This window comes from Eurytemora carolleeae, unplaced genomic scaffold, assembly GCF_000591075.1.
Source record: "Eurytemora carolleeae unplaced genomic scaffold, Eaff_2.0 scaffold856, whole genome shotgun sequence".
NCBI classification, from domain to species: Eukaryota; Metazoa; Arthropoda; class Copepoda; order Calanoida; family Temoridae; genus Eurytemora; species Eurytemora carolleeae.
The window spans coordinates 63,391-90,407 of NW_019396743.1; the positions used below are offsets into that span (position 1 = coordinate 63,391).

General features: G+C 32.0%; 1 protein-coding gene across 1 annotated transcript; it reads left to right on the plus strand.

Annotated features, from left to right (window-relative positions):
- On the plus strand, nucleotides 1–25,650 carry LOC111708088 (uncharacterized). The gene is made up of 19 exons (XM_023481351.1): nucleotides 1–119; nucleotides 2,074–2,122; nucleotides 4,888–4,950; nucleotides 5,310–5,383; nucleotides 6,214–6,265; nucleotides 6,935–6,958; nucleotides 7,213–7,262; nucleotides 11,991–12,156; nucleotides 12,986–13,033; nucleotides 14,843–14,917; nucleotides 16,094–16,138; nucleotides 16,569–16,647; nucleotides 18,239–18,286; nucleotides 18,753–18,827; nucleotides 20,588–20,652; nucleotides 22,916–23,066; nucleotides 24,050–24,137; nucleotides 24,622–24,735; nucleotides 25,553–25,650. Exons 1-19 carry the CDS (start codon nucleotides 20–22, stop codon nucleotides 25,648–25,650), a joined length of 1,464 nt encoding a protein of 487 aa, XP_023337119.1. The 5' UTR covers nucleotides 1–19.
- Nucleotides 25,651–27,017: the final 1,367 nt, after the last annotated feature.

Consider the following 27,017-nt stretch of genomic DNA (forward strand, 5'->3'; position numbering starts at 1 on the left):
GGTAAACCTGGAATATAAAATGGTTTCTGTCTCCGGAAGAATACGATTAAAAGAAACGTTAAAAAATCCAGAATTTGGTTCAGTTGATAGGATTGATAACAATCCTGTGAGAGAAAAAGGTGAGCCTTCTAAATTCTTCACGTTTATACCACGCGTATTCAACGTTAGACACTGACGAATTTCTTAACCCTATACCTGCTGGGGTACTTAAAAACCAGGATACGCTAGAGGGGGAGGGCGAGGGTAATTGGACCCCCCCCCCCTCTAAATACCATGTTTGATGTCCAAATATGACAAATGATACAGATTTGGAAAGTTGTAATGTTTTATATGAAAGAATCCACATTTGCTAAATTCACAACTAGGGTTGTTAATCGTTTTTGAAAACGATCATTAAACGATCGTTTTTTTCGTTTTCCTATCGTTTTTTGTTTCGTTTTCCGATCATTTTAAAAACAATTGTTTTAAAAACTTAAGAAAACGATAGTTTTTAAAACGATCGGAAAACGAAACAAAAAACGATAGGAAAACGAAAAAAACGATCGTTTTTCAAAAAAAATGAAAATGTTAACATCCCTATGCACAACGCAAAACTAGTTCACACGCTCGACTAATATTACACAAGAAACACGAAACAAATACTTTATTAAATAGTCAAAGAAAACGAATTATTGGTTGAGCTATGAATTATGTACACAAATATCCTAGACAGTCACGATCATGATTCTTCTCCTCCTCTTCCGTCGGATCATCGTAGACTAACTCCTTCTCCTCTTATGTTGACCAGCTCCTTTTCTCCGAGAATCCCCGATCTTCCGGATTCTCAGGTGAATCGTTGACCGGTATTCCTGACTCTCCATGGGCCCCACTTGGCGCGCGTGGGGCTAAGAATAACTATACACAATACAGTTGAGGGAAGGGATATATTTTTCCCCCTTGAACTATTTACAACACCAAAAGATCACTTTATCAGTTATTACAGTAGGAAATACCTACTCCATAACAATTTACTCAAGACGCATCTGTCCAGGTCTATCAGTTAACACAACAAACAGAACCTGCTCTAAATACCACTGCAACAGCTTCAGACCAATACTTTTTGAGTTATGTAAAAAAAACTGCATGGAGGGGGGAAAATTGACCCCCCCCCCCAGCAGGAATAGGGTTAAAGTGCCTTTGCTTTCATTAGCTGTCCAGTTCTTTAACGAGATTTAACAAGAGTATAGAAAACGAAAATTAACGAGATTATCTCTCAAGAAGTGTACGCCCGTTTATCGAAATTCCCATCCTTATTTTCAGTAACAGTTGTTTTCCTTCTTTAACGAACTGGACGTTATTTTCGTTTGTTAACGGAATCTTCCGTAAATATATTTTCGTTTACGTTTGTTAACGGAATCTTCCGTAAATATATTTTCGTTTACGTTTGTTAACGGAATCTTCCGTAAAATTTAGAAAATGACCCCCATCTATTGACTAAATAATAAAAAGGTTGATGACACAAGGTATGAGACTAACCCTCCCGTTCTTAACCTTCTCCCTTTTCCCATCTCCCATCTCCCTCTCCCATTCCACCTCTTTAGCCATTCGCCTTCCATTTCCCCTTACAACCCTCNTAAGCTTCATACTCAGCTTGACATATTTAAGATAAAGTAATGTGAAAAAATCTTAATCCATCTTGCACCTCCCTTTTTAATAAAAGCCTAGTAATAATTTATGTTAAGAAGACGTGATGCAAACATATAACATCCCCTTCCCTTTTCTCCCTCATCATTCTCCATCCATCACCCTTCATTAATTACTAAAACGTATTTTCAAGGGATCGTTCAACCAAAGATGGCAATACGTCCGATTCACAACAGTAGCCTTGAGATAATGTCGTTTTTTCAGGTTTAAAAGTGTTTATCTTCACTTTTGTAGAGAAACCACAATTCAAATTAATAAGTTTTTAAATTACAAATATTGATATATCATTCATATATCTTGAAAAGACAAAGCTTTAAGGGTACTCTTGTCAATTTTGCTTTTAGGGTCACTTGAAAATACGCTTACAGTCCCTTTTTAAAAAATGTTTAGATAACGTACTGCGAACCTGTTCTGTAGACGGGGGAGCACCCGGACAAAAGTAAGGAAAACTTCTTTCAAGGGAATAAGCTTTACAACAAAAGGACACGCAATATTTCCGCTGTAGTCGGCTTGGGAACTTTAACACTTTAAAGCCGAGCATTAGGGGGTAATGCTCGGTTTCTGCCTTACAGAAACCCCAACTTTTCATTGAAGGCCCCCAGATTATCATTAGGACCCCCAGCTCTTTATTGAGACCCCAGATTTTCGTTGCAGACCCCAAGAATTTCAATGAAGACCCAACGATTTTCGTTTAAGACCCCCAGAATTTCATAGTATACCCCCAGATTCCAATTGAAGCCCCCAAGAATTTAATCGGAGACCCCAGAATTTCATTGGAGACCTCCAGAATTTTAAGGAACCCACAGAATGTTATGGGAAACCCCAAGATTTTCGTTGAAGACTTCAAGATTTTCATCAAAGACCCGCAAATTTTCGTTGAAAAACCCAAGATTTGCATTTGAGACCCCAAGATTTTCATTGGAGCCCCCCATATTTTCATTGGACACCCCAAAATTTTCATTGTAGACCCCAGACTTTTCATTGGAGACCCCAGAGTTTTGTTGGAAACTTTAAGATTTTCGTTACATACTCCCAGATTTTCTGTGGAGACCTTATAAAATTCATTGGAGCCCAAGATTTTCTTTGGAGACCTCCAGATTTTCATTGGAGAACCCCATAATTTTTTGGGGCACCCCAAGATTTTCATTGGAGACAACTTGATTTGTATTGGAGACCCCAGATTTTCATTGGAAACCCAAAATTGTGGTTTAAATACAAAAACGTGGGGACTTAAGAGTTCTCCATGAAAATCTTTGAGTCTCCAATTGATTTAAAACGCAAAGTATGGGATTCTAAATGAAAATATTGGGGTCTCCGAAAAAAAATTTGGTTCGTAATTAAAGATATTTGGGATCTTCAATAAAAATCTTAAGGTCTCAATTAAAAATTTTGGGGATCTTCAATGAAAATCTGGGGGTCTCCAATGAAAAATTGGGGCTCTCAAACGAAATGGCCATAATGTTTCTATAGGGCAGAAACCGAACATTACCTCTCTAATGCTCAGTTCCTATAAGGCAGAAACCGAGCATTACCTCTCTAATGCTCAGTTCCTATAAGGCAGAAACCGAACATTACCTCTCTAATGCTCAGTTTCTATAAGGCAGAAACCGAGCATTACCCCCTAATGCTCAGTTTCTATAGGACAGAAACCGAGCATTACCCTCTAATGTTCAGTTTCTATAGGACAGAAACCGAGCATTACCTCTCTAATGTTCAGTTTCTATAAGGCAGAAACCGAGCATTACCCCCTAATGCTCGGTTTCTAAACCGAGCATTACCCTCTAATGCTCAGTTTCTATAGGGCAGAAACCGAGTATTACCCTCTCATGCTCGGTTTCTATAGGGCAGAAACTGAGCATTACCTCTCTAATGCTAAGTATCTATAGGGCAGAAACCGAGCATTAACCCCTAATGCTCGGTTTCTATAGGGCAGAAACCGAGCATTACCCTCTAATGCTCAGTTTCTATAGGACAGAAACCGAGCATTACCCCCTAATGCTCAGTTTCTATAGGACAGAAACCGAGCATTACCCTCTAATGCTCAGTTTCTATAGGACAGAAACCGAGTATTACCCTCTAATGCTCAGTTTCTATAAGACAGAAACCGAGCATCACCTCTCTAATGTTCAGTTTCTATAAGGCAGAAACCGAGCATTACCTCTCTAATGCTCAGTTTCTATAAGACAGAAACCGAGCATCACCTCTCTAATGTTCAGTTTCTATAAGGCAGAAACCGAGCATTACCTCTCTAATGCTCAGTTTCTATAAGACAGAAACCGAGCATTACCCTCTAATGCTCAGTTTCTATATGGCAGAAACCGAGTATTACCCTCTCATGCTCGGTTTCTATGAGGCAGAAACTGAGCATCACCCCCATAATGCTCGGTTTCTATAAGGCAGAAAATGCTTGGTTTCTTTAAGGCCTAAATTTAGCATTACCCCCTCTAATGCTGGGTTTCAAGGTCGAGAAAGTGTTTCAGAACTCCAACTGTATTAAATATACGGTCTCTTGAAGTGACGTCTACAGTCCAGTAATCCCTTGGAATTTAAAGAAACAGTAACATTTTAAAATTGTTGTTTCATTTTTTTTACTGTAAGACATAAAAAGTCTTTAAGTAAGAAATTGTTTAAATCTTTTGAGAGTAGAGTTAAGAGGAAAATACTATTTCTCTAGAATTTATAATGAAGTTGGAATTAGCAAATTCTTTCTAAAATATTTTTCAGCGAACAATTTTAATATGATTAAATTCTGAAGTGTTCCTGGAAATACAGGGTTACCCACAAATAATGAGACTGCCTTGAAAAAAGTCTTTTAATGGGTTATTTGTTATTATTATTAAAAACCATATGTTTCTGTTGACCCTTCTTTCAGGTTTAAATTTTTAAGTGTATGCCCCTCAATCAATATTTAACTAGACAATTTTTAATTCAAACCTAGACTTTTTGAATTAACAGAATTCATAGCAAGATAAAAAGCAAGTTTTAATCCACTTTTACAAAAGAGTTATCAACTGCTTGCATTATAATACTAAAAACATTTACATGCATTGGATACATACCCTTGCTATAATATTGAGATAAATATAAAATAGTATAAAAATACCCTTGCTATAATATTGAGATAAATATAAAATAGTATAAAAATACCCTTGCTATAATATTGAGATAAATATAAAATAGTATAAAAATAAAATATGATTTTAGGGCAATGAGTATGAGACAAATGAAAACATATTCAACAGAGAAACTGATCAAAAAAACATTCAGGTAGGATCAAGATCAGGATCAAGATCAGGATCAAGATCAGGATCAAGATCAGGATCAAGATCAGGATCAAGATCAGGATCAAGATAAGGATCAAGATCAGGATCAAGATCAGGATCAAGATCAAGATCAGGATCAAGATCAGGATCAAGATCAGGATCAAGATCAGGATCAACTCTATGAGAAAAAATAATTTTTTGTTAATTATTTTAAGAAAAGGTATATTAAAACTTTTTAAATCTGAAATTTTCAAAACTGCCGGTATAGAGGCCAGAGCCTATATTTGACTGAGAAAATATGACCAGTTTATATTACTATTATTATTACTATGAGAACTGTTATAGATATTTATTTTTGTTTAGAAACACCCGGCACATGGATAAACCAAAGAAACAGCTGAGTTTGGATAAACCTAAAAAATCTTCGCTGAGAAAAGGTTGACTATTTGATTTAAAAAAAAAAAAAAGTCGGATACCTTTTATTTAGGGTCAAAATTATTATTATTCCGACCTTTTAAGTGCGAGTGCAGATGGATTTTTTGTGTGTCTGATTTTAAAAATTTTGGTTTATTTGTTATTTAAAAAATGCAAACAATCCAATTAAAGGGAGTGTTCGCGAAAAATGAAAGGGGGTATATAGGCTTACAGGTAAAAAATAATCGATGACTTTTGTTTGTAATATCTGATCTATTTGTTTGGAATAAAAATGATTATTTTACGATCTGAGTTAAATGTTGCAACTTTATAAATTTGTATGGACGCTTTGTTCTTCAGCATGAGTCCTTATAGACGCAACAGATGGAAGTAAGGTAGCGATCAAAAGTAGTTATTTTTCGCCGTTCCCTCTTTCATTTTTCGCAAACACTCCCTTTAATATCGATTGTTCTTGTACAAGACATTCTTACTCTTTATTATTTTGATGTTTGATCATGAAATTCATCCATCAATCATTTTTTGAATTCAATTAACAACCTTAATTGCAATTCATTGTGAGTACTCAAAAAAAATTAAGTTCTTCTCTCAACTATTATAATTCTAAAACCCTTATATCTTTCCAACCTGTGTTGATTTAAACATTTAAAAGTTCAAACTTAGAGTATTTGATGAAACATACTTCATAGTTGGAAATATCAAAGATCTACACGACAATGGCTTAAATTTGCAAAGATAAAGGGAGTTGTGGCATGAACACAGTTTGTTACATATTATTATTGTTATGTATTTTTATGCTTGTTTGTCTCAAATTATTATTTACAAATTTATTTAGACTTACACGAAGCTAAGAGAGCATTCTCAGTAGATGTAGGATGTCCACCAAGGAATTTAACCAAATTAAAAAAAATGTCAAGTGCAATTAAGAAAAAAATGTATAGTGCATTTCTTTAGAAAGGTTGTCTGAAGGTTAAATAGTAATCAACTTTAATTTATATTCTGAGGTGTGAACTCTTGTAATGTGAATATGGAGATCAATGCCTTATCATGCTCTTTTGTTAACCTGCGGTTCAATTTGATCTTTATGCAATATCCCCGCATAATGATAATACCTTCGAATATTAAGTAAACTATAGAGATTAAAAATATTGATCCTCTAATTAAAAGTGTCCACGACGGATATCGAGATCAAAATTTTGCGTATCCAAGTTCCCAGCTCTTCTTGACCCAAATCTCACACCAAACGAAGAAGTTCATTTCAATTACACTGGTTCGACATTTGTGGCATATAACCCATTTTAATGCTACACGGTCTCTGGAGCGAAAAAAAACACTTTGTTCTTACCAATACCTCTTGATAAAAGGAATTGAGTTTAAAATTTTGTAAATTTTCAAACTAAATGGACTGTGTGTTTGAAGAATATACCTAAATTTTATCAGTTTTTAAAGTCGTCTTTTATTCAACAGTTGAAAGGGTCTGGTGTACATGTGTATGAAGTTTTAATGTAATTTTGTCAGATCTAATTTTAACTTTAACTTTGGTCAAATTTTGCCAGACAAAAACTTCCGTTCCATGTGAGGTAATATAAGTTTTAAACGTATAATTTTTTTTAATGTTTAACATGGCGTTTTGTTAAATAAAACAAATTCTGAAAACGTATCCACCCCCAAAGTAGGAGTTTTGAACGTCGAATTTGCGCTCAAACTCAGGATTTAATATGTTTCAAATGATTCCGAAAGAAGTTTTTCACAACACTGCATACTCAGTTCAACTACCTTACATAGCCGGCCACTTCCTTTATAATTTTATCAATTATTCTTCTTGTTTACTAAGTTTTGGAGATGGATATTCGGAAGATCTTGAGGACGAGGACGAGACACCAGGTATTTAAAGTGAATGTTCACGTCATTAAATAATCCTCTTTTAAAGGGACTGTTCACGTAATTAAATAATTCTCTCTTAAAGGGACTGTTCACGTAATTAAATAATTCTCTCTTAAAGGGACTGTTCACGTAATTAAATAATCCTCTCTTAAAGTGAATGTTCACGTAATTAAATAATCCTCTCGTAAAGGAACTGTTCACATAATTAAATAATTCTCTCTTAAAGGGACTGTTCACATAATTAAATAATCTTCTCTTAAAGGGACTAATAACATAATTAAATAATCCTCTCTTAAAGGGACTGTTTACGTAATTAACCCTTTCTCTGCTGGGGAACTTGAAAACCAGGATATGCTGGGGGATCAATTTGACTCCCCCCCCTCTAAATCCCATATTGATGTCCAAATATGACAAATGATAAATCATTGGAAAGCTCTTGTGGTCTACTTTTAGAATCTGCAAAAAAAACTTGCAAATTCGCAAAAATTAAATTTTTTATTGCAAAATCCAGTTATATAGTAAAAATGTTTGCAAAAAAAGAAATTTGTCCAAAAAATGAAAAATTATACAATTTTGAAAAGCCCTTGACCATGCCATTTCAAATATGCAAAAATTTTAAATAACCTGATTTTTAATCATGAAAAACTAAGAATGTGCAAATTTCCTTTGACAGGTTGTTTGCAAAAAATTTGCATTTTTTTCTCTCTCAAAACTTGTGCAATTCGTTTTCTTATGTCAAAGGCTTTCCAAAAAGCTAAATTTTATCAAAATCTGACAAGTGGAAGTGGGTCAAAAAAAAATATTTAGCTTGTTACAGGAAAAAGCAGTCATTCAGGCAGTGTGCCTGAGGACTCAGGCAGTTAGTATTAAAGCCCGGTTTTAGGCCTAATGGGAGGGCTTTAGGTATGTAGGAAAAGTCAGAAAATTTCAACAGCCTCAGACCAATACTTTTTGAGTTATGTAAAAAAACTACAGGGGGGTCAAATAGGACTATAGGGTTAAATAATCCTCTCTTAAAGGAACTGTTCACGTAATTAAATAATCCTCTCTTAAAGGGACTGTTCACGTAATTAAAAATCCTCTCTTAAAGGGACTGTTCATGTAATTAAATAATCCTCTCTTAAAGTGAATGTTCACTTAATTAAATAATCCTCTCTTAAAGTGAATGTTCACGTAATTAAATAATCCTCTTTTAAAGGGACTGTTCACGTAATTAAATAATCCTCTCTTAAAGGGACTGTTCACATAATTAAATAATCCTCTCTTAAAGTGAATGTTCACGTAATTAAATAATCCTCTCTTAAAGTGAATGTTCACGTAATTAAATAATCCTCTCTTAAAGGGACTGTTCACGTAATTAAATAATCCTCTCTTAAAGGGACTGTTCAGGTAATTAAATAATTCTCTCTTAAAGGGACTGTTTACGTAATTAAATAATCCTCTCTGAAAGGGACTGTTCACGTAATTAAATAATCCTCTCTTAAAGGGACTGTTCACATAATTAAATAATCCTCTCTTAAAGGGACTGTTCGCGTAATTAAATAAATCAATCTTAAAGGGACTGTTTACGTAATTAAATAATCCTCTCTTAACGGGACTGTTCACATAGTTAAATAATCCTCTCTTAAAGGGACTGTTCGCGTGATTAAATAATCTTTTCTTAACGAAACTGTCGTCGTGATGCCGATTTTATCTATCATTTAAAAAAGAGGGATATGCCTGATTCTCAACAGTACCCTTGGCATTTTATCTTTTCAATACTGTGAGAGTTATTGCCGTTTTTTCTCCTTGAAAAAATGTGATCTAGATTTTTCCAGAAGCTAAAATCTACAAGTCAATTTTGTACAGTGTAACTAACAAATATGAATACATCGGAAGAATTTTTAAAATGTCGTCTTTATCACTATTCACTTGGTTATGTCACTGAGAATTATATGATATGTACTGTAGCGCCAACTATATGAAGCTGTTGGATAACATGTGCCGTGTATTTCGGAGCTATTTATTTATCTTTACAAAAAAATATTTTAGAAAACTTTCATTCTCGATAAAAATGTTGGCTCTATCTACACACAAAATTTATTATGTTTTAGTAAACTATATATATCCTTGCAAAGCAAAATTGAAAGTAATCTTTTTTCAAAAGTGTTAAAACATGGATATCTATTTCATTTTTAATCAAATTCATCTTTTGTGAATCGAACTATTGAAGGGTTACTTGAAATTACATTTACAAACGCTTTAACTTTAAAATATCAGGGAAAAATAATGGAAATATATCTCTATTTGTAATTAAATAGAACTTTATACTTTTAATATAAAAAATACACATAATATTTCGGATTAGACTTATTACTAAAGGGAGTGATTACGAAAATTTTAGTTTTCCTATATAAAACAATTATAGAGATATCCTTGGTTCCTGATTTGAAAACTGACAATTTTAAATTACCAATTTTCTTCTCAATTAATGTCTAGCAGATTTTTGCATCAGAATCTCAGACTATTTTTGCATCAGAATCTCAGACTATTTTTGCATCACAATCTCAGACTATTTTTGCATCACAATCTCAGACAAGACGCAGCAGATAGAAGTAAGATTAGTAGCGATCAAAAGCGCTTTTTTATCGCATTAAGCCTATACCCCCTTTCATTTTTCGCGAACACTCCCTTTATAACCTTTGTTGTAACTTAGTGAGACTTGAATATTTATATCTCAGTTCGTTTAATATTACAAAATATTACAAAAAAGATTAGGATTGAAGATTATGGTAAATATATTTTCTGTATTAGGAATCAAATCATATTTTTAATTACAATCCAGAGCTTACTTTATCAAATATTTCACCATTATACAATTATATTTGTTAAACTACTTTCATTTCCTTGTTAATTTATCCGCCTACAGTGGGCAACTATATTATTTAAACCCTTTCTGGACAAAGCATGCAACTATTTAACACCTTTGTGGACATAATGGGCATTTCCTTAGTGGGCAAAGTATTAACTATTAAACCTCTAGTTGGCAAAATGGGCAACTATTAAACCTCTAGTGGGCAAAATGGGCAACTATTAAACCTCTAGTGGGCAAACTGTGCAACTATTAAACCCTCTAGTGGCCAAACTGTGCAACTATTAAACCCTCTAGTGGGCTAAGTATTCATCTATTAATTCCACTTTTGGGAACAGTATGCAACTATCAAACTCATTAGTGGGCAAAATGGGCAATTTTTTAAACCTTACAGCAATTTTTCAACCAGTTAGCATTTGTTTCGCGTTTTCAATTATGATCATTACGATGTTTTTAAGAACGCGTTTGTATGCCTTCGTTAATTGTTCAGAACGATGGCAATTGTTACCGGAAATCCCATTCTTTCATTTAAAGAGATACAAGGGTGCAGAACTAGAGATGGGCATCTCTAGATTATCTGGAGAACTAAAGATGCATATCTCTAAAGTAACTAGAGAGAACTAGAGATGCATATCTCTAGAGAAACTAGAGAACCAGAGATGCATATCTCTAGAGTAACTAGAGAGAACTAGAGATGCATATCTCTAGAGTAACTAGAGAGCTAGAGATGCATATCTCTAGAGTAACTAGAGAGAACTAGAGATGTATATCTCTAGAGTAACTAGAGAACTAGAGATGCATATCTCTAGAGTAACAAGAGAGCTAGAGATTGGTATCGCTAGAGTAACTAGAGAACTAGAGATGGGTATCTCTAGAGTAACTAGAGAACTAGAGATGGATAATTTTTGCATCACAATCTCAGACTATTTTGCATTTTGCATCACAATCTCAGACTATTTTTGCATCACAATCTCAGACTATTTTTGCATCACAATCTCAGAATATTGTTTGAGAAATCAGAGAAAGGAAATTCTAGAGAAAAACACTTCGCTGTCTTCCTCATTATTTCTCAGAAAAAGATTAAAAGGTGTACCGTTCGTAGCGAATAGGATGGTCATGTGAAATAACGCAAACAGCCCCTTTAATGATAAATTGTGGAGACCTGTAGATATCGGCTTCCAGTATTGAAGCTCAACTTACCAAACCAAACATATTTAATAGTACCTTAATGGGAGTGTTCGCGACAAATGAAAGGGGGTATAGGCTTAATGCGATAAAAAGCGCTTTTGATTAATTTAATTCCAAACAAATCATTCAGATATTACTAACAATAGTCATCGATCATTTTTCGACGCATTCGTAAATAGTTGATATTTCATTTTATTTTGTATTTTTCATGATCTGAGAGTTACTTTTGAAAACATTTTTTTGATAATGAAGACGACATTTTTCGAAAATCCAGCGCCAGCGAAAATTATTTAAAAAAAAAAAAATTCAAAAATATTATGAAATATTAACTATATAAGAATGCGTCGAAAAATAATCGATGACTACTGTTTGTAATATATGAATGATTTGTTTGGAATTAAATTGATTTGTTTATGACTAGAGAACTAGAGATGGGTATCTCTAGAGTAACTAGAAAATGAACAAACCATTTTTTTGAACAAACGATATTACTGAATTCAAACAATTTTACTGAAAAATCGTTCACTGAGAAAACGAATAAAATCTATTTTTTGGTACGATTGAAAAACACAAAGAAAATTTGGCATGTTTACAAAAAATGAACGAATGAGAAAAGTCGAATATGCTCCTCTCTATGCGTGGAGCGTAACCAATCAATTTTTCACTTAACGACGATGAAACCTGTCCAGGTTGCCCGGAGGATGATGAGAGAGGAGGGAGGGAAAAGAGAAGGGAGGATGGAGAGAAGAGTGGAGGAGGGACGGATAGTAGTTCAGGAGAACCCGGAGAAAAGATAAGATCTAAATCCATCTCCTGTTCGTCCCAGATACTAGATCCAGAACTTAATCAAGAAAAGTAAGTGTACACAAATTTCTTAAATATATATTGTGTGTATGTCAAACTATTCTCTGAATTTGATAGTTAAGATCCCCAGGGATTACAAATAATCGATTTTGTTCAGTTAAATTTTCAGAAAATATTCTCTCTACAAGGGGTAAGGGAGGGGGAGGGGTAAGGGAGGGGGGAGGGGGTGATAGGAAAATATTTGTAATTATGTTTTCATATTTTTATAGGGGGGTACTTTAACATTTGTCTTATGACAATCTTTTTGGGGGAAAATAACATACTTTGATTTCATTTTTTTTTTAAAATCTCCATCCGATTATAGCTTAAGTTAATTAAATCGTGATTAAAAATATATTTTTAATATACTCAGGTTAAAATCCTGTAAAATGTATAATGTGTCCAAAAAAGGAAAGAAACTGAATTTTTGCCACAAACTCAAATCTTCTAATTATTATATCTTTGCTACGTGATGGTGTAAATCTTTGCCATTTCAATTGATAAATCAATTGATGGAACATAGTTTGAAATATCAAAGGTCTACGACATTGAGTTGCTAATGCCGAGTCCATTAGCGCCTGATCCAATCAGGGGTAAGCCATGTGTTTGTTGTCTATTCTAAACCAATAGAAATAGTATTACGGTAATATTTATCTTTCTATCTATCTCATTATCCAATCAGAGTTATGAATCCTTCAATCTGCACTGTTAGTAAAAAGAAATATTTACGACTACTGAAACTATGATGTGCAAAGGTATAGGAATTAGAAAATCAGAGTTTGTGGTAAAAACTCAGTTTCTTTGCACGAATCCAAAAATTTCTAAACAGATTGAATTCTAGGAATTGTGAAATCTATGACTGGATGAGTCGTAATAGAGCATCTTTCAGGTTTGTCTTCATTTTCAAAAATAATTTTAGTAAAAATTTTCTTTTGATCATCCATTACGAATATCGACTATGATAGTAATTCACGTTAAAAAAAACTATTAAGTCAATCTGATTGTATATGAGATAATTTTATAACGAAAAAACTTCCGCAAATGTAGAAAAAGAAAAAGTTTCTAGGAAAAGTGGTGAAAAATATATTGAAGGAAAAAACTTTACAACGGTACCATCAAAACCTGTGTTTGTCGAGTACAGAGATATATGTGTGTAAACTTATCTAAATCTGCAGCTTGTGTGATCAGCTGCAAATTCCGGGGAGCACATCATTGTACTCGACGAACAAAGAAAGGTTTTAAAGGTACCTTTGTAAATCGACATTCACGTGGATTTAACGGTTCTGTCAATATTTCAGAAAACTGTGACTTTCGATCACAATTTAACCCCTTTTACATAATTTTATAGACTTTTATCTTAAATATTTTTTTGGCATATACATGAAAAATTATAAAATAAACAAATCTGTAAGTCTAAAGACTGTTGAGTTATAGACGAAAACACGTTTGATTTCAAATAAAAGAAACCGAATGCTTCTCTCCCTCGGTAGTTCAGGGTGCATTCCCTTCTTTGCATTGAGGGTCACTTGAAATTACGTTTACAGTCCCTTTAAAGTCGTTGTTTCACTCTTGTTTTTTGCAAGACCTTGTAAAATATCCTCCCATCCTCTATACAAATGAATAACTCTCTGCTTGTCAGTGAGTTTATAGATTCACTTATAAAACTTTAAATTTTCTTCAAAATCAATCTCGATAAAACTATTTCCTGGAAAAGGAAAATTAATGAAACAGTTTTATGATCTCTTGACGTTAAAATGAAAAGTATTTTTTACTTTTTTTTTACAGAATTATAAAATTTAATTCTTTTTACAGAACCTGCAAAAAATAGTACTAAATGCATTTTCACACAGCACGCATTAAAGCATTCTAAGACCCCAACATTGCTAGGAGTGGGAATTTTACATTTTCTGACTTGTTCTAACGCACTTTATAGGAGGGGGTTGGNGCTTAACACGTAATTTTTTATTCTTTTATTTTTTATTTTTATAAATAGCTTACTCATACACAAATCCTCTCCATACTAAATAACATTATCTCTAATGGGGGGAAATGAATCTACAATCAAATTAAAATAGAATTCAGATATTCGTTAATATGAGAAATAAAAATAAAACAATTCTGTGCAGTCGTGTCTGAAATTTGATATTTTGTGGGTAACCATTAGTTTATGAAACATTAAACAATATATAAAGAGGTTTCTGAAGATTTCAAAAACAGCTATTTGCTTTAAAACAACATGCAATTCACATAAAAATTGCTTAAATGACTGTCTGTCATTCCGCTGTTTTGGGTCCAATAGATCTTTCTCTAACTTTTTTTTCAACTCGTTAAAAATGTTAAAATAAATTACACTTCACCATAAACCAGTTTAGTTAATGGTTAAGGATTTGGACAAAATTTAACATTGACGATGATTAAAATCTTAGAAAGTAAATAAAGTGGGTGTTATTTCCATATTTAAAACAAATATATTTTGAACCTTCAGTTCTTGAGATTTGTTTCTATAGTGCAGATAAACTAAAATTGAAAACAATAGAAATTTGGTTGTTGATTTCTACACGATGCAAACTGAAGAGCTGTAACTATATAGAAAACAGGATTTAAAGTTAAGCTTTTTAACCCTATTCCTACTGCCAATTAGAAGAGTGAACAAGGACGACTTTTATTTATGGTAAAACTAGTTATTACTGTATTTCAGGGCAATAGGAGGAGAACGACGATGTTCTCTATCTAAGGTTCGAAGTCTGAGTACTCTACATGATACAGAAATTAGGTAAATAGGAGAAGAACAGTGATGTTCTTTATCCAAGGTTCGAAGTCTAAGAGCTCTTCATGATACAGAAATTAGGTAAATAGGAGAAGAACAGTGATGTTCTTCCAAGGTTCGAAGTCTAAGAGCTCTTGATGATACAGAAATTAGGTAAATAGGAGAAGAATAGTGATGTTCTTTATCCAAGGTTCGAAGTCTAAGAGCTCTTCATGATACAGAAATTAGGTAAATAGGAGAAGAACAGTGATGTTCTTTATCCAAGGTTCGAAGTCTAAGAGCTCTTCATGATACAGAAATAAATAGGAGAAGAATAGTGATGTTCTTTATCCAAGGTTCGAAGTCTAAGAGCTCTTCATGATACAGAAATTAGGTAAATAGGAGAAGAACAGTGATGTTCTTTATCCAAGGTTCGAAGTCTAAGAGCTCTTCATGATACAGAAAATAGGTAAATAGGAGAAGAACAGTGATGTTCTTTAACCAAGGTTCGAAGTCTAAGAGCTCTTCATGATACAGAAATTAGGTAAATAGGAGAAGAACAGAAATGTTCTTTATCCAAGGTTCGAAGTAGCTCTTCATGATACAGAAAATAGGTAAATAGGAGAAGAACAGTGATGTTCTTTAACCAAGGTTCGAAGTCTAAGAGCTCTTCATGATACAGAAATTAGGTAAATAGGAGAAGAACAGAAATGTTCTTTATCCAAGGTTCGAAGTCTGAGTACTCTTCATGATACAGAAATTAGGTAAATAGGAGTAGAACAGAAATGTTCTTTATCCAAGGTTCGAAGTCTGAGTAGTGAGTATACTCTTTTTGATACTGAAATTAGGTAAAGATTAACATTGTTTAACCTCTTTTGAGAAACTAAGAAACACGCAAAAAAAGTATTAAAAATATAGAATATAAATATTGTTGAATTAAAATCTAACTTTCTTAAAACTCCTTTCAGCCCCCCCCCCCCTCAACATTGGATAATCATTTTGGGTAACATAAGTATTGTTGTGTAACATGCTTAGGAAAGAATGAACCCATTCTTTTTCGTTTTGATAAACTTATTGATTTTAATTTTTTATAGTGTGCGTGATAAACTCATTAAATTTGCTTTTTACAGTGTGTGTGATAAACTCATAAAATTTGCTTTTTACAGTGTGTGTGATAAACTTATTAAATTTACTTTTTTACAGTGAAGAAGTTGAACTTCATCCCGCCATATACGCTGGCAGAAGAAGGTAATTAATATATAAAGGATCTGGGGCCGAATAAGTGAATTTGAACTGCCTTCCGTCAGATTCAAATCTTTCCTTAATCTTTGAACCGTGATTCGGTGTTTTAAATTTGAACCTGCAGTTGACGTTGCTCAAATCGTTAAATTTAGATGTATTTTTTTGGGAAAACAAATAAAAGGGACTTTCGTTTTATTTTCTGTTGACCCTCCATCTAGACCGAGGGTCATGCCGGATTCCCAATGGTACTCTTGAAATTTGTATTTAATCAAAAATGTTGGAGATATTGTCGATTTTCTTGCTTTTAAAGAATATATCATGAATTGGGGGTCGAAATAAATTCCAGTATAGAACTATGAAACTAGTTCGAATTTAGTAAAGCTTTCATAATTCCTGACATTTTGAGATGAGAGTGAATGTTTGACTCCATTTTCAGATCCTTGAAGACCCAGCCTGTTAGAGGGAAAAGAGGCGAGGTTTATAAACACCCTGATTTACCAGTCTGTAACGAACAGGTTAGATATATAGCATATAGGAACAGGTTAAATATATAGTTTGTAATGAACAGATAATATATATAGTTTAAAGAATTAGGTTAAAGATGGAGTTTCAAGGAACAGCTAGGAGATGGAGTTTAAATTTGGAGCAGGTTGGAGATTGAGTTTAAAGGAACAGGTTAGATATAAAGTTTAAAGGAACAGGTTAGATATATAGTTTAAAGGAACAGGTTATATATATAGTTTAAAGGAACAGGTTATATATATAGTTTATAGGGACAGGTTAGATATATAGTTTATAGGGACAGGTTATATATATAGTTTAAAGGAACAGGTTAGATATATAGTTTATAGGGACAGGTTATATATATAGTTTATAGGGACAGGATAGATATATAGTTTATAGGGACAGGTTATATATATAGTTTAAAGGAACAGGTTATATATATAGTTTATAGGGACAGGTTATATATATAGTTTAAAGGAACAGGTTATATATATAGTTTAAAGGAACAGGATAGATATATAGTTTATAGGGACAGGTTATATATATAGTTTATAGGGACAGGTTAGATAAATAGTTCAAAGGAACAGGATAGATATATAGTTTAAAGGAACAGGTTATATATATAGTTTATAGGGACAGGTTATATATATAGTTTATAGGGACAGGTCAGATATATAGTTTATAGGGACAGGATAGATATATAGTTTAAAGGAACAGGTTATATATATAGTTTAAAGGAACAGGATAGATATATAGTTTAAAGGAACAGGTTATATATATAGTTTAAAGGAAAAGGTTAGAAATATAGTTTGTAACGAACAGGTTAGATATATATATAGTTAAAAAGAATTAGATTAAAGATGGAGTTTCAAGGAACAGGTTAAATTTAGAGTTTAAAGGATTAGGTTACAGATGGAGTTTCAAGGAACAGCTAGGAGATGGAGTTTAATGGAACAGGTTGGAGATTGAGTTTAAATTTGGATCAGGTTGGAGATTGAGTTTCAAGGAACAGGTTATTGATAGAAATTAAAGGACCAGGTTCGAGATGGAGTTTAGAGGAACAGGCTGGAGATAGAGTTTAAAGAAACTGGTTAAAGATGGAGTTTAAAGGATTAGCTAAGAGATGGAGTTTAAAGGAGTAGGTTAAAGATAGAGTTTAAAGGAACAGGTTGGAAATGGAGTTTAGAGGAACAGGCTGGAGATGGAGTTTAAAGAAACTGGTTAAAGATGGAGTTTAAAGGATTAGGTAAGAGATGGAGTTTAAAGGAGTAGGTTAAAGATGGAGTTTAGAGGAACAGGTTGGAGATGGAGTTTAAAGGAACAGGTTAAAGATGGAGTTTAGAGGAACAGGCTGGAGATGGATCAGTAATTTATCCTTCAATTAAAAAAATGTCCACATTTGATAGCAAGATCAATATTTAAGATAAAGAACACTCCACTGCACAAAATTGTAGACCGTTGATCTGGATTGGATTAATATTGAAAATAAGTGAAAATGCTTCAACAGAGGCTGAAGACTTTTAGATAAATATTTGTCAGTTCTCTAGATATTATATACAAGTTAATTCCACTTTATTCTGGTTATTATTGAATTTACTTCAGGAGGTTCTCTCATCGATCTGTATGTCAAATCTGTACAGCCTAGACGAGGTGAGATAAAATTCGTCTTCCTAGTCCACACTTTTCTGGTTCTCATTTTTTTTGTATAGCTCTAAAGGAGAGAAGATCTCTGACAACTTTTATTTATAATTCTTGTTAAATCTAAAACCCGTTGACAGTTCCTTTAATTAGCTTAAATTCCGTTTACAGTTACTTTAATTAGCTTAAATTCCGTTGACAGTTCCTTTAATTAGCTTAAATTCCGTTGACAGTTCATTTAATTAGCTTAAATTCTGTTGACAGTCCCTTTAATTAGTTTAAATTCCGTTGACAGTTCCTTTAATTAGTTTAAATTTCCGTTGACAGTTCCTTTAATTAGTTTAAATTGTGTTGACAGTTCCTTTAATTAGTTTAAATTGTGTTGACAGTTTCTTTAATTAGTTTAAATTGTGTTGACAGTTCCTTTAATTAGTTTAAATTTTGTTGACAGTTCCTTTAATTAGTTTAAATTTTGTAGGTGAAGAATGCTTGGGCTACCAGCCTGTTTTATACTAAACGAGGAACTATCCGAAGCACCGGTACAAGAACTGAGGTAATTATGAAAATAAAATAAAAAAACAATTAAAAATTAAATGGATTTTTAAAAGTCTGAGTTCACGTAAAATAAAGAAAATTGTGCATTAACCCTATTCCTGCTGAAACCCCACATGTAAAGATGGCAATGCCCGATTCAAAGAAGTACACGTTTGTAACATTTATTCTATAAATTACAAACTGAATTTTTTTTAATTAATATTTTTTTAATTCTTTTCCCTGTGTATCCTCTCTCATTTCTTTCTCCTGGACGTTTCTAATCCAGGTCTGCAGTTCATCTTGATCAAGAAATCTAAACAACAAAATATTACTTTTCACAATTAAAGGGACAGTAAACCTAATTTCAAGTTATTCTCCATTAAAAACGTTGTATGCCTCAGCAGAGAAGAAGAATGAAGTTGACAAAATTTAAAATTTGTTTAAGCTACAAAACCAATTTGCCTCCTGTTTGGTCAGATAAAGGTTTAAATGTTACGTTGTGAATCTCTTTAAATAGGGGGGTCGCTTATACTACGGTAATTCCGTTAATAACCCATTTCCGTATCATGAATATTGGATACGAACATTGTGCAGATACGTCGGAATCAGATATTTCAAATTTTAAGTCAACATATTCTAAATGATTCTAAATTCTAATGTAATAGTCAATGTCATTAAAATTAGATGTTTTTTTAAAAGAAAAAAAATGGTGTGGACAATAAAAAAACATTTTTATTTCTTACTTATAAATAATGTCATTTCCACATTAGATTTCGTTAAGATCTTAACATACTACATTGACGACAAGAAAATTTAACAATGAGTAATGACCATATTTTTTCAAAGTTTTGCAGAGTAGCTTTTCTAAAGATTTCAAAAAGTAACATCTTTTTCCTCTTAGAGTAAAACTATCATTTTTATATTACTGCCTTTTTTGTCAATGTTTGGTAAAAAGTTTAGTTAAACTTAAATAAATTCAGTTTTTTTACAGATCTTTGTAGTTAATGTAAAATAAATGACTATAATGAAAGATATAAAACAAGGTGAAAGCTGAAAGGTATGTCATGAAGCCTTTATTAGATTGAGTTTGTAAATCCCAGAAATGAGTGGAAAATGCAAATCAACCCCAATTAAAACCAATATTATATAGATTATGAGAGACATAAAGATCAAATCAATCACTCATGATTTTCCATATTTTATTTTCCTTGATATTTTGCAATTACTCTACTCATAGATGAATTAACAATAACGATAGAACACTAGATTAAGGAGTTTTCAAGGGGGATGATAGTTCTCTACCTGTGTGCTCGGTTAGCTGTACTGTACACTTACAAATGTTTATTAATATTGATAGACTAAAGGTTAGGCCAGAATCGATTCTCCTTATAATTAACAAATATGCAGTGCGCTCTCGGTATAGTTTATGGTCTATACAATTAGCAAAGGATTAGCGTACATCATCACTCTATACACTATAACCTCGTTGGGGTTTTTGCTCTGTCTTGTAATTCAACGCGGCATACGCGTAACTCCTTTGGGCTTCTGCCTCAGGGTTATTGTGAACAAAAAAAACCACGAATGTGGAAAAGACGACATCTAGTATTATATCTGTTACTGTTGATTAATTTATGACTCTACTGCTCAAGTTTCTTCTTAATGTCTGTCGTATTAATTGAAGATAAATGTTACATATACGTGTATTGGGCATTGCCATATTTACATCCATAACTTTTAACAACATTTTAAAAATAAAGTTTTATTCATTCTTAATTGCAGGCTGGTTTAGAATTCACAGACATTGAGCAGGAGGGGTTTCGGACACAATCCATGGAACAAGAAAGGTAAGCTGCACCACAAGTAGGGAAAGAGATCGTTTTCGAATTTCTAAAAACCGAGTACTGATCGATTCGTGAACGACGTTGAAAATAAAAGAAAATGAAATTAAAATTTTTTTTTTGCGATTTGATGTTTTGTTATTTATTTAACAGCCATTCTACTTAAACGAACGTTAACGATCGTTAACGACGACCCTTGTTGTCTCCAAATAGATTAAAACCGATGAAGAAGAAGCCACCTACCTGAAAGGTATCCAAACAAATAGATCTGAATTTTGTTAAATTCCAATGATTCAACTAAAGCTAGAATCAAGCACGTTATTGATTTAATATATAGTTTTAAGTGCTGCAAAAAGAACACGAGAAATAGTGAAATAAAACCAAAAATAATTAGTTTTTCTACAAATAAAAGAAATGTTAAAGTTATATAGTATCAAAAATAAAAATGCAAGTGTAAACAAATGAGTGAGGCATCTAACTTACCACACTATCCCCCCCCCCCCACCGCCTGTTTAGGGTTTTCTGAAACCTTTTGATAAAATAATTCATATTTTCATGTAATTCTATCTTTTTATGGACAACTTATAGCAATCAAAGTATCTTGCAGCATTAGACACAGAAATGAAATAAGATATGTTAAAAATCAGATTTTTTTCAATATTATTAAAGACATGAATTCACAATTTTTGGCTTGAATAACTTTTTGAATTTAAATTTTCATCTCAAAATAGATATTTTCAATCTTTCTTTTTTAGATTACATTAATAATTTTATTTAATTTAAATTTTGTTCAGAAAGTATTTTTAAAAGTCTAAGAAATAAGAAAACTTTATTTTGTTTGAATTATTTTTATCGTAAAAAATTCGCACAAATGAATGAAAAAAACTTTTTTCTTTTTTTTGACTTTAGAGGTTAGGGAAAATTTATCCGAGGAAGGGGGGTATTCCTCCGCCCTTCTTTCTTACAAATATCAAAAGTTCAAAATTAGAATAGGAATATTATTTCTTACGAACTTTAATTCAAATATATCTTTTCAGTATAATTTCGTAGGCTTTGGATATCTTAAACTATTAATTCTGAAATATCAAAGATTTTCCACATCAGATTAAAATCTTGGCAACACAATTCTAAAACGTATATTCAATTGGTCCTCTGTTTATAAGAGTGTCAGATTAAGAACGTTACCCTTAAATGTTTAACATTGATTCTTATTAATTTTTTCTTGACAATAGTTTTTAAGACAATTACATGGATGATCCAAATATATAGAATATTTATATAAAGCTTTCACACTAAAATGCCAGCAAAATACTAAACTGGAGGAAAGGGAGGACTCAGGGAGAGGAAATGATACGGGTAAAAAATCCACCCTGGAAATTTTACAGGTAATCTGGTCCTTTTGTGTCAAAACATGATCAGCTGTGGATGGACTACGGAATATGCGATACCATGATTTGAATTTTTTTAAATATTCATTTTGAGTAATTAAGTGGGCCCACAGGCAAGCAAACTTTTGAATCTATTGTTTAAATCTAGATTAAATGGCTGTAAGATGCCTGAGCTGAAAACTTTAGAATGAGATATCCTTAATCACGATCGCGTAATCTGATTATCCAATGTACACACTTTTGATTTTCTTCTTATAATCCTCTTTTTAGATATTTCTGCTGTATACAAACTACGTTTGAAAACAATTACAGATACAATGCTATATCGATTGGACTAATATCCGACTGAATTAAATTCAGCTGTTTACAAACAGGCTTTTAAACAAATATAAATTTAATCATGTTAATATGAACTTATTAAAAACAAATTTTAGGACTATTGTCATTTGTTAGTCTTAATAAACATTAATCCAAAACTTACGTTCGATGTTTAGGTTTATTGATATGACACCATCAACACCATTAATCAAAACCGGCTTTTTCAAAAGTTAAAGAGTACATCTTAACATGACACGCTGATTGGTTAAATTTATAACTTCTTTCATGGATATTGAATGCGTTTTAAAATAATTTGGGGTTTAATAAAATTATGAGTTGTAGCATGAATCTTGATAATCCACCATTCTAAAGTTTTCAGCTCTGAGAAAGATGTCTGTTGATTGGTTGTGTACTCCAGTAGAACCTGCTGTGGATTAAATATCGCATTTACTAACATATGACCTACAGTTAGTCTGTGTTCTGTCTGCAGTTTGTTATGTTGCTTCATCTAGTTCAAGAAATCAAAAAAATCCTAATTTGTGGCAAGTAATCGGCTTGTTTAGGTCTGGAGAAATGGAAGTCACTGTTATGGAGGAGGCTGACACAGACTTGATCAGAAAACAAGAAGACGATCATGAAGGCGAAAATGATGAAGAGGATGATGAAGAAGAAATCCCTGACTGTCATGCCACTGTATACAGAGTAAAGCCCAAGGTTAAAAACACAATTATACTCTCCACTAAAACCCATTTCTTCGGTTAGAGAACCGCAAATCACTACAGTACACACCGGAAGCTTAGTTGAGGGTGAAATTATGGTGCTGGGTATAATTTGTCAGGGGAGGATTTAAAAAAACTTTGAAAAATACGTTGGAAACATTTTAAAAAAATGTTTACTTTTAGCAAATATTACCATGTGAAACATGTTATTACATCCAATTTTCAATGGCTTTTTAATTATATACATTTTAGACCTGCAGCTTTATTAAGAAAAAGTTATCAACCTTTTCTGATATTTTTAAACATCGGCCCGCCGTTCGACTTTGTTGCACCAGACCCTTTGCATCAAAACAAAAAATTCAAAATGTTTTCACAACTATGAAGTTGATAAAGTGAAGAAGTTTTAGATATCTAATGTTAACCGTTTTTAAGTTATTTAGGAAAAAACAGTGGAAGCGGGATTTCCCCCCCAATCGTGATAAATCCTATCACGATTTGGGGGGGGGGGGGAAATCCCACTGTTTGGGTCGGAAAATCCGAAATTAATTTGACGTAGAAACATAAACATTAGACACTATTTCGTTTTTGCAAGTTTTTTTTGCAAATTTCTTGAAAGAAAAGCATAAATCAAAGGAATTTAGGTTTTGCCACAAACTCTGATTTTTATAAGCCCTATATCTTTACAACCAGATTTTTCAGACCTTTGATATTTCAAAATACAAATTCTAAAAACCAAAATGTCTATGTTTAAAACATCAAAGGTTTACATAATCAGTTTGCAAAGATTTAGGTAATAGGCAATTGAGTTTTTTGGCAAAATCTCAATCTCTTTTCCAAAATAAAACATGTATATTTTTAAAAGGATTAAACACGCATTTAAGCACAGCTCAAGGCAGCAAGACAGGATAAGATATTGTATCTTTTTTGTATGGAAAAAGTAATTAATTGGAAATTAAATTTTGTTTTTTGAATGTTTAGATTTCTAAATCCTTGGACAACCATGAGAAAGTAAAGATCTCCTGGATTCAACTCCCCAGCATTTTCTCCAAAAATAAGGAAAACAAAGGTTAGAACATTTTTTATAGATTTTATATTTATCATGGATGCTCCCCGCCCCACCCCTATCTTCTATCCGCATTTAAAACATTTAATTTTTCTAGGATTTGAGCTCATGTCACAAACTCTGATAATCTAATCCATGGTTTTTGCAAATAGATGTCCGTACTCCGTAGACATAGATCTGTTATAATAGTTTAAGTTTGAAATAAAAAAGTTGTATACCTTCAGGTTGCAAAAATATAAGGATTAGAAAATTTTAGTTTGGGGACAAAAACTCATTTTCCCCCTAAATTTCAAGGTTTCAAATCTTCTCTTCCCTTACGACATTTTGTATTGTGTGTTTCACAGAATTCTCTATCATTCCCCTTAACTTAGGATATTGCAAACGAACTTAAGATTCTAAATGTATATTCAAATAATTTAAAAAGAAAAAAGTTTTTTTATATCAAAAATTCATTATCTGTAGCAAATTCAAGATATTAAAATTTCAGGAAATACGTCACGGTTCGATGGTTCCAAAAAATCTGATGTGTCTAAAAGTCCAAAGATGGGTCTCAACAAAAAACTTAAACCAGAACCTTCACCCAAAACAAAGGAAAAGAAAGGTTTGTAAAAATTTTAGATAAAATAAAATAATGTTTGTATTTTTTAGAAACAAAACTTATTTCTGGTTTCGTGTTGAAAACTTATGAATATGGGAGAAGCGGTTTAACTCATTGCTTATTATCAGTTCGTCAATTATTAGTTATTGCAACAATCTTTGATTTTTTAATCCCTATTTCTTTGCAAGCCGAAGACTTTTAATCTTTCAAGCGATGAAGTCTGTCTAAATTTTAAATATTAAAAGCTTGAAAAAGATCTTGAAGCAGAACAACACCTTTGGAATGTAATAACAAACTGATTAAATTCTTTGAAAGAAAATAGTTCGAAACGTTATTGCAAAAATATTGTATTAAAGCCTAAAGGGACTGTGAATGAATTGTCATGTAAAGCTGACAATGTCCAATTTATAACGGTACCCTTAACAGTTAAATGCTTAGATGAGATATCCATATTTTTGTTTATTTAAACTATTTATCTTAATTTGCGGTTTCTCTACAAAAGTAGCTTGGGTATTTCTTGCTTATCAGAAGCCATTAAGAAATTATCAGAATTAAATACTTTTTTCGTATTAAGAAAACGGCGGTATCTTCCAAAATTTTTTCGATAAATGATTCAAGGGAACCTTTGTAAATCGGACATTGACATCTTTGCATGGTGGGTTACTTGAAATTACGTTTACAGTCCCTTTACTGCATGGTTTTATCGCTTGTCTGATTTAAAACCTCTTTTTGGTTCAAAAACAATAGATTTGTTGAAAATATGCTAAAATTTAAAATCTTTTAAATTTATTTAACTTTTTTTATTTTGTTTTTATTTCAGGGACTTCGTGGTCAAACAACCTTGTAATGGATTTATATTTAAACAGTCAAACTGCTCAACATTTAAACAGTCAAACTACTCAACATTTAAACAGTTAAACTACTCAACATGTAAACAGTCAAACTACTCAACATTTAAACAGTCAAACTTTCAAATTTAAATAGTCAAACTTTTAACATTTGAACAGGCAAACTACTCAAAATTTAAACAGTCAAACTACTCAGCATGTATACAGTCAAACTATTTAACATTTAAACAGTCAAACTTTTCAAATTAAAACAGTCAAACTTTTAACATTTAAACAGTAAAACTTTTAACATTTAAAAAGACTGCTTTTTAAGATCACTTGTAAGTTAAAAAAATATATTTTTGTCTCGGTTGGGTTTTGCGGCATCTTAAATTTTTGCGGTATTTTCAAATTCTATTATCTTAAAATGTAATGTGCCAATATTCAAATAATCGTGTTTTTTCCAGATAATTAAGATCACAAGAGCAAACTATTTATTTAGATTTATGTCGGAAATTTTGAATCACAATAATCCATATAGTCGTAATAATACACACCGTGGATAAGGCCATGGGAGATGAACTTTTATATGATGGAATCTTTTAACCTATACATTTTTCACAACCCATAAAACATATCTTATTTTTTCATACATTACAAATAAATATATCATTTTTATTTCTATTTTGTCGAAAAATACTAACAATTCAACACTTGTTTATATTAAATATGATGTGAACAAAAAATATGTAACTTTCCTTTCTTTCTTTTCTTTTTCCTTTTATTTTCAATTTTTCCTTTTTTTAGAATTGGGGGGAAATATTTTTGGAGGTTTTCAAATATTTTTTCCTTATACACTTAATTTTGTTTGTTTTTTATTTTTCATAAATAAATGATTACTTACTTATTTTCTTACTTGTAAGCACATTATTTGTAAATTTGTCAATTATTTGTGTACAAGTCAGGTGAAAAAAATCCTTGAAATTGTTGTCGATTGCACCGATAATTAAAAATATTTAAAATGTTAAAACCAAATATGAATAAAATAAATTTATCATAATTTTTCAAAAATGTGATCTGAGGTCAACTTTGTATTTGATGTTCACAATCTTTTAAAATTAAAATTCCTTTCATTTCCGTTTTGACTGGATTTAATATATAAACTACTAAATATTAATCAAAACATGAAAAAAATTAAAATGATGTTTATAACTTACGAAAATATTATGATATAATGGAAAAAATGTGTTGTCACGCAACGAACTACATTTTTATGTAACTCGATGTATAAAAAGAATATTTATCCCTTTTGTAGATAAAATTATTTCTAAAAAAAGTTTGATATATTTTGTATTGGTTATGTATGTAATTATGTGATATGTCAATATTGAAAAATCTAAAATAAATATTGGACAAATTATTTGGATGCTTTATCAGGTTTTAGAATTCTGTGAACAG

What these genes read in the sequence shown, in the direction of transcription:
- LOC111708088 (XM_023481351.1), top strand. Translation starts at nt 20, where the DNA reads ATGGTTTCTGTCTCCGGAAGAATACGATTAAAAGAAACGTTAAAAAAT. An exon ending in AAAATCTTCGCTGAGAAAAG is followed by an intron (nt 5,384 to 6,213) that starts GTTGACTATTTG and finishes AAATTTATTTAG; the next exon opens with ACTTACACGAAGCTAAGAGA. An exon ending in CAAAACAAAGGAAAAGAAAG is followed by an intron (nt 24,736 to 25,552) that starts GTTTGTAAAAAT and finishes TTTTTATTTCAG; the next exon opens with GGACTTCGTGGTCAAACAAC.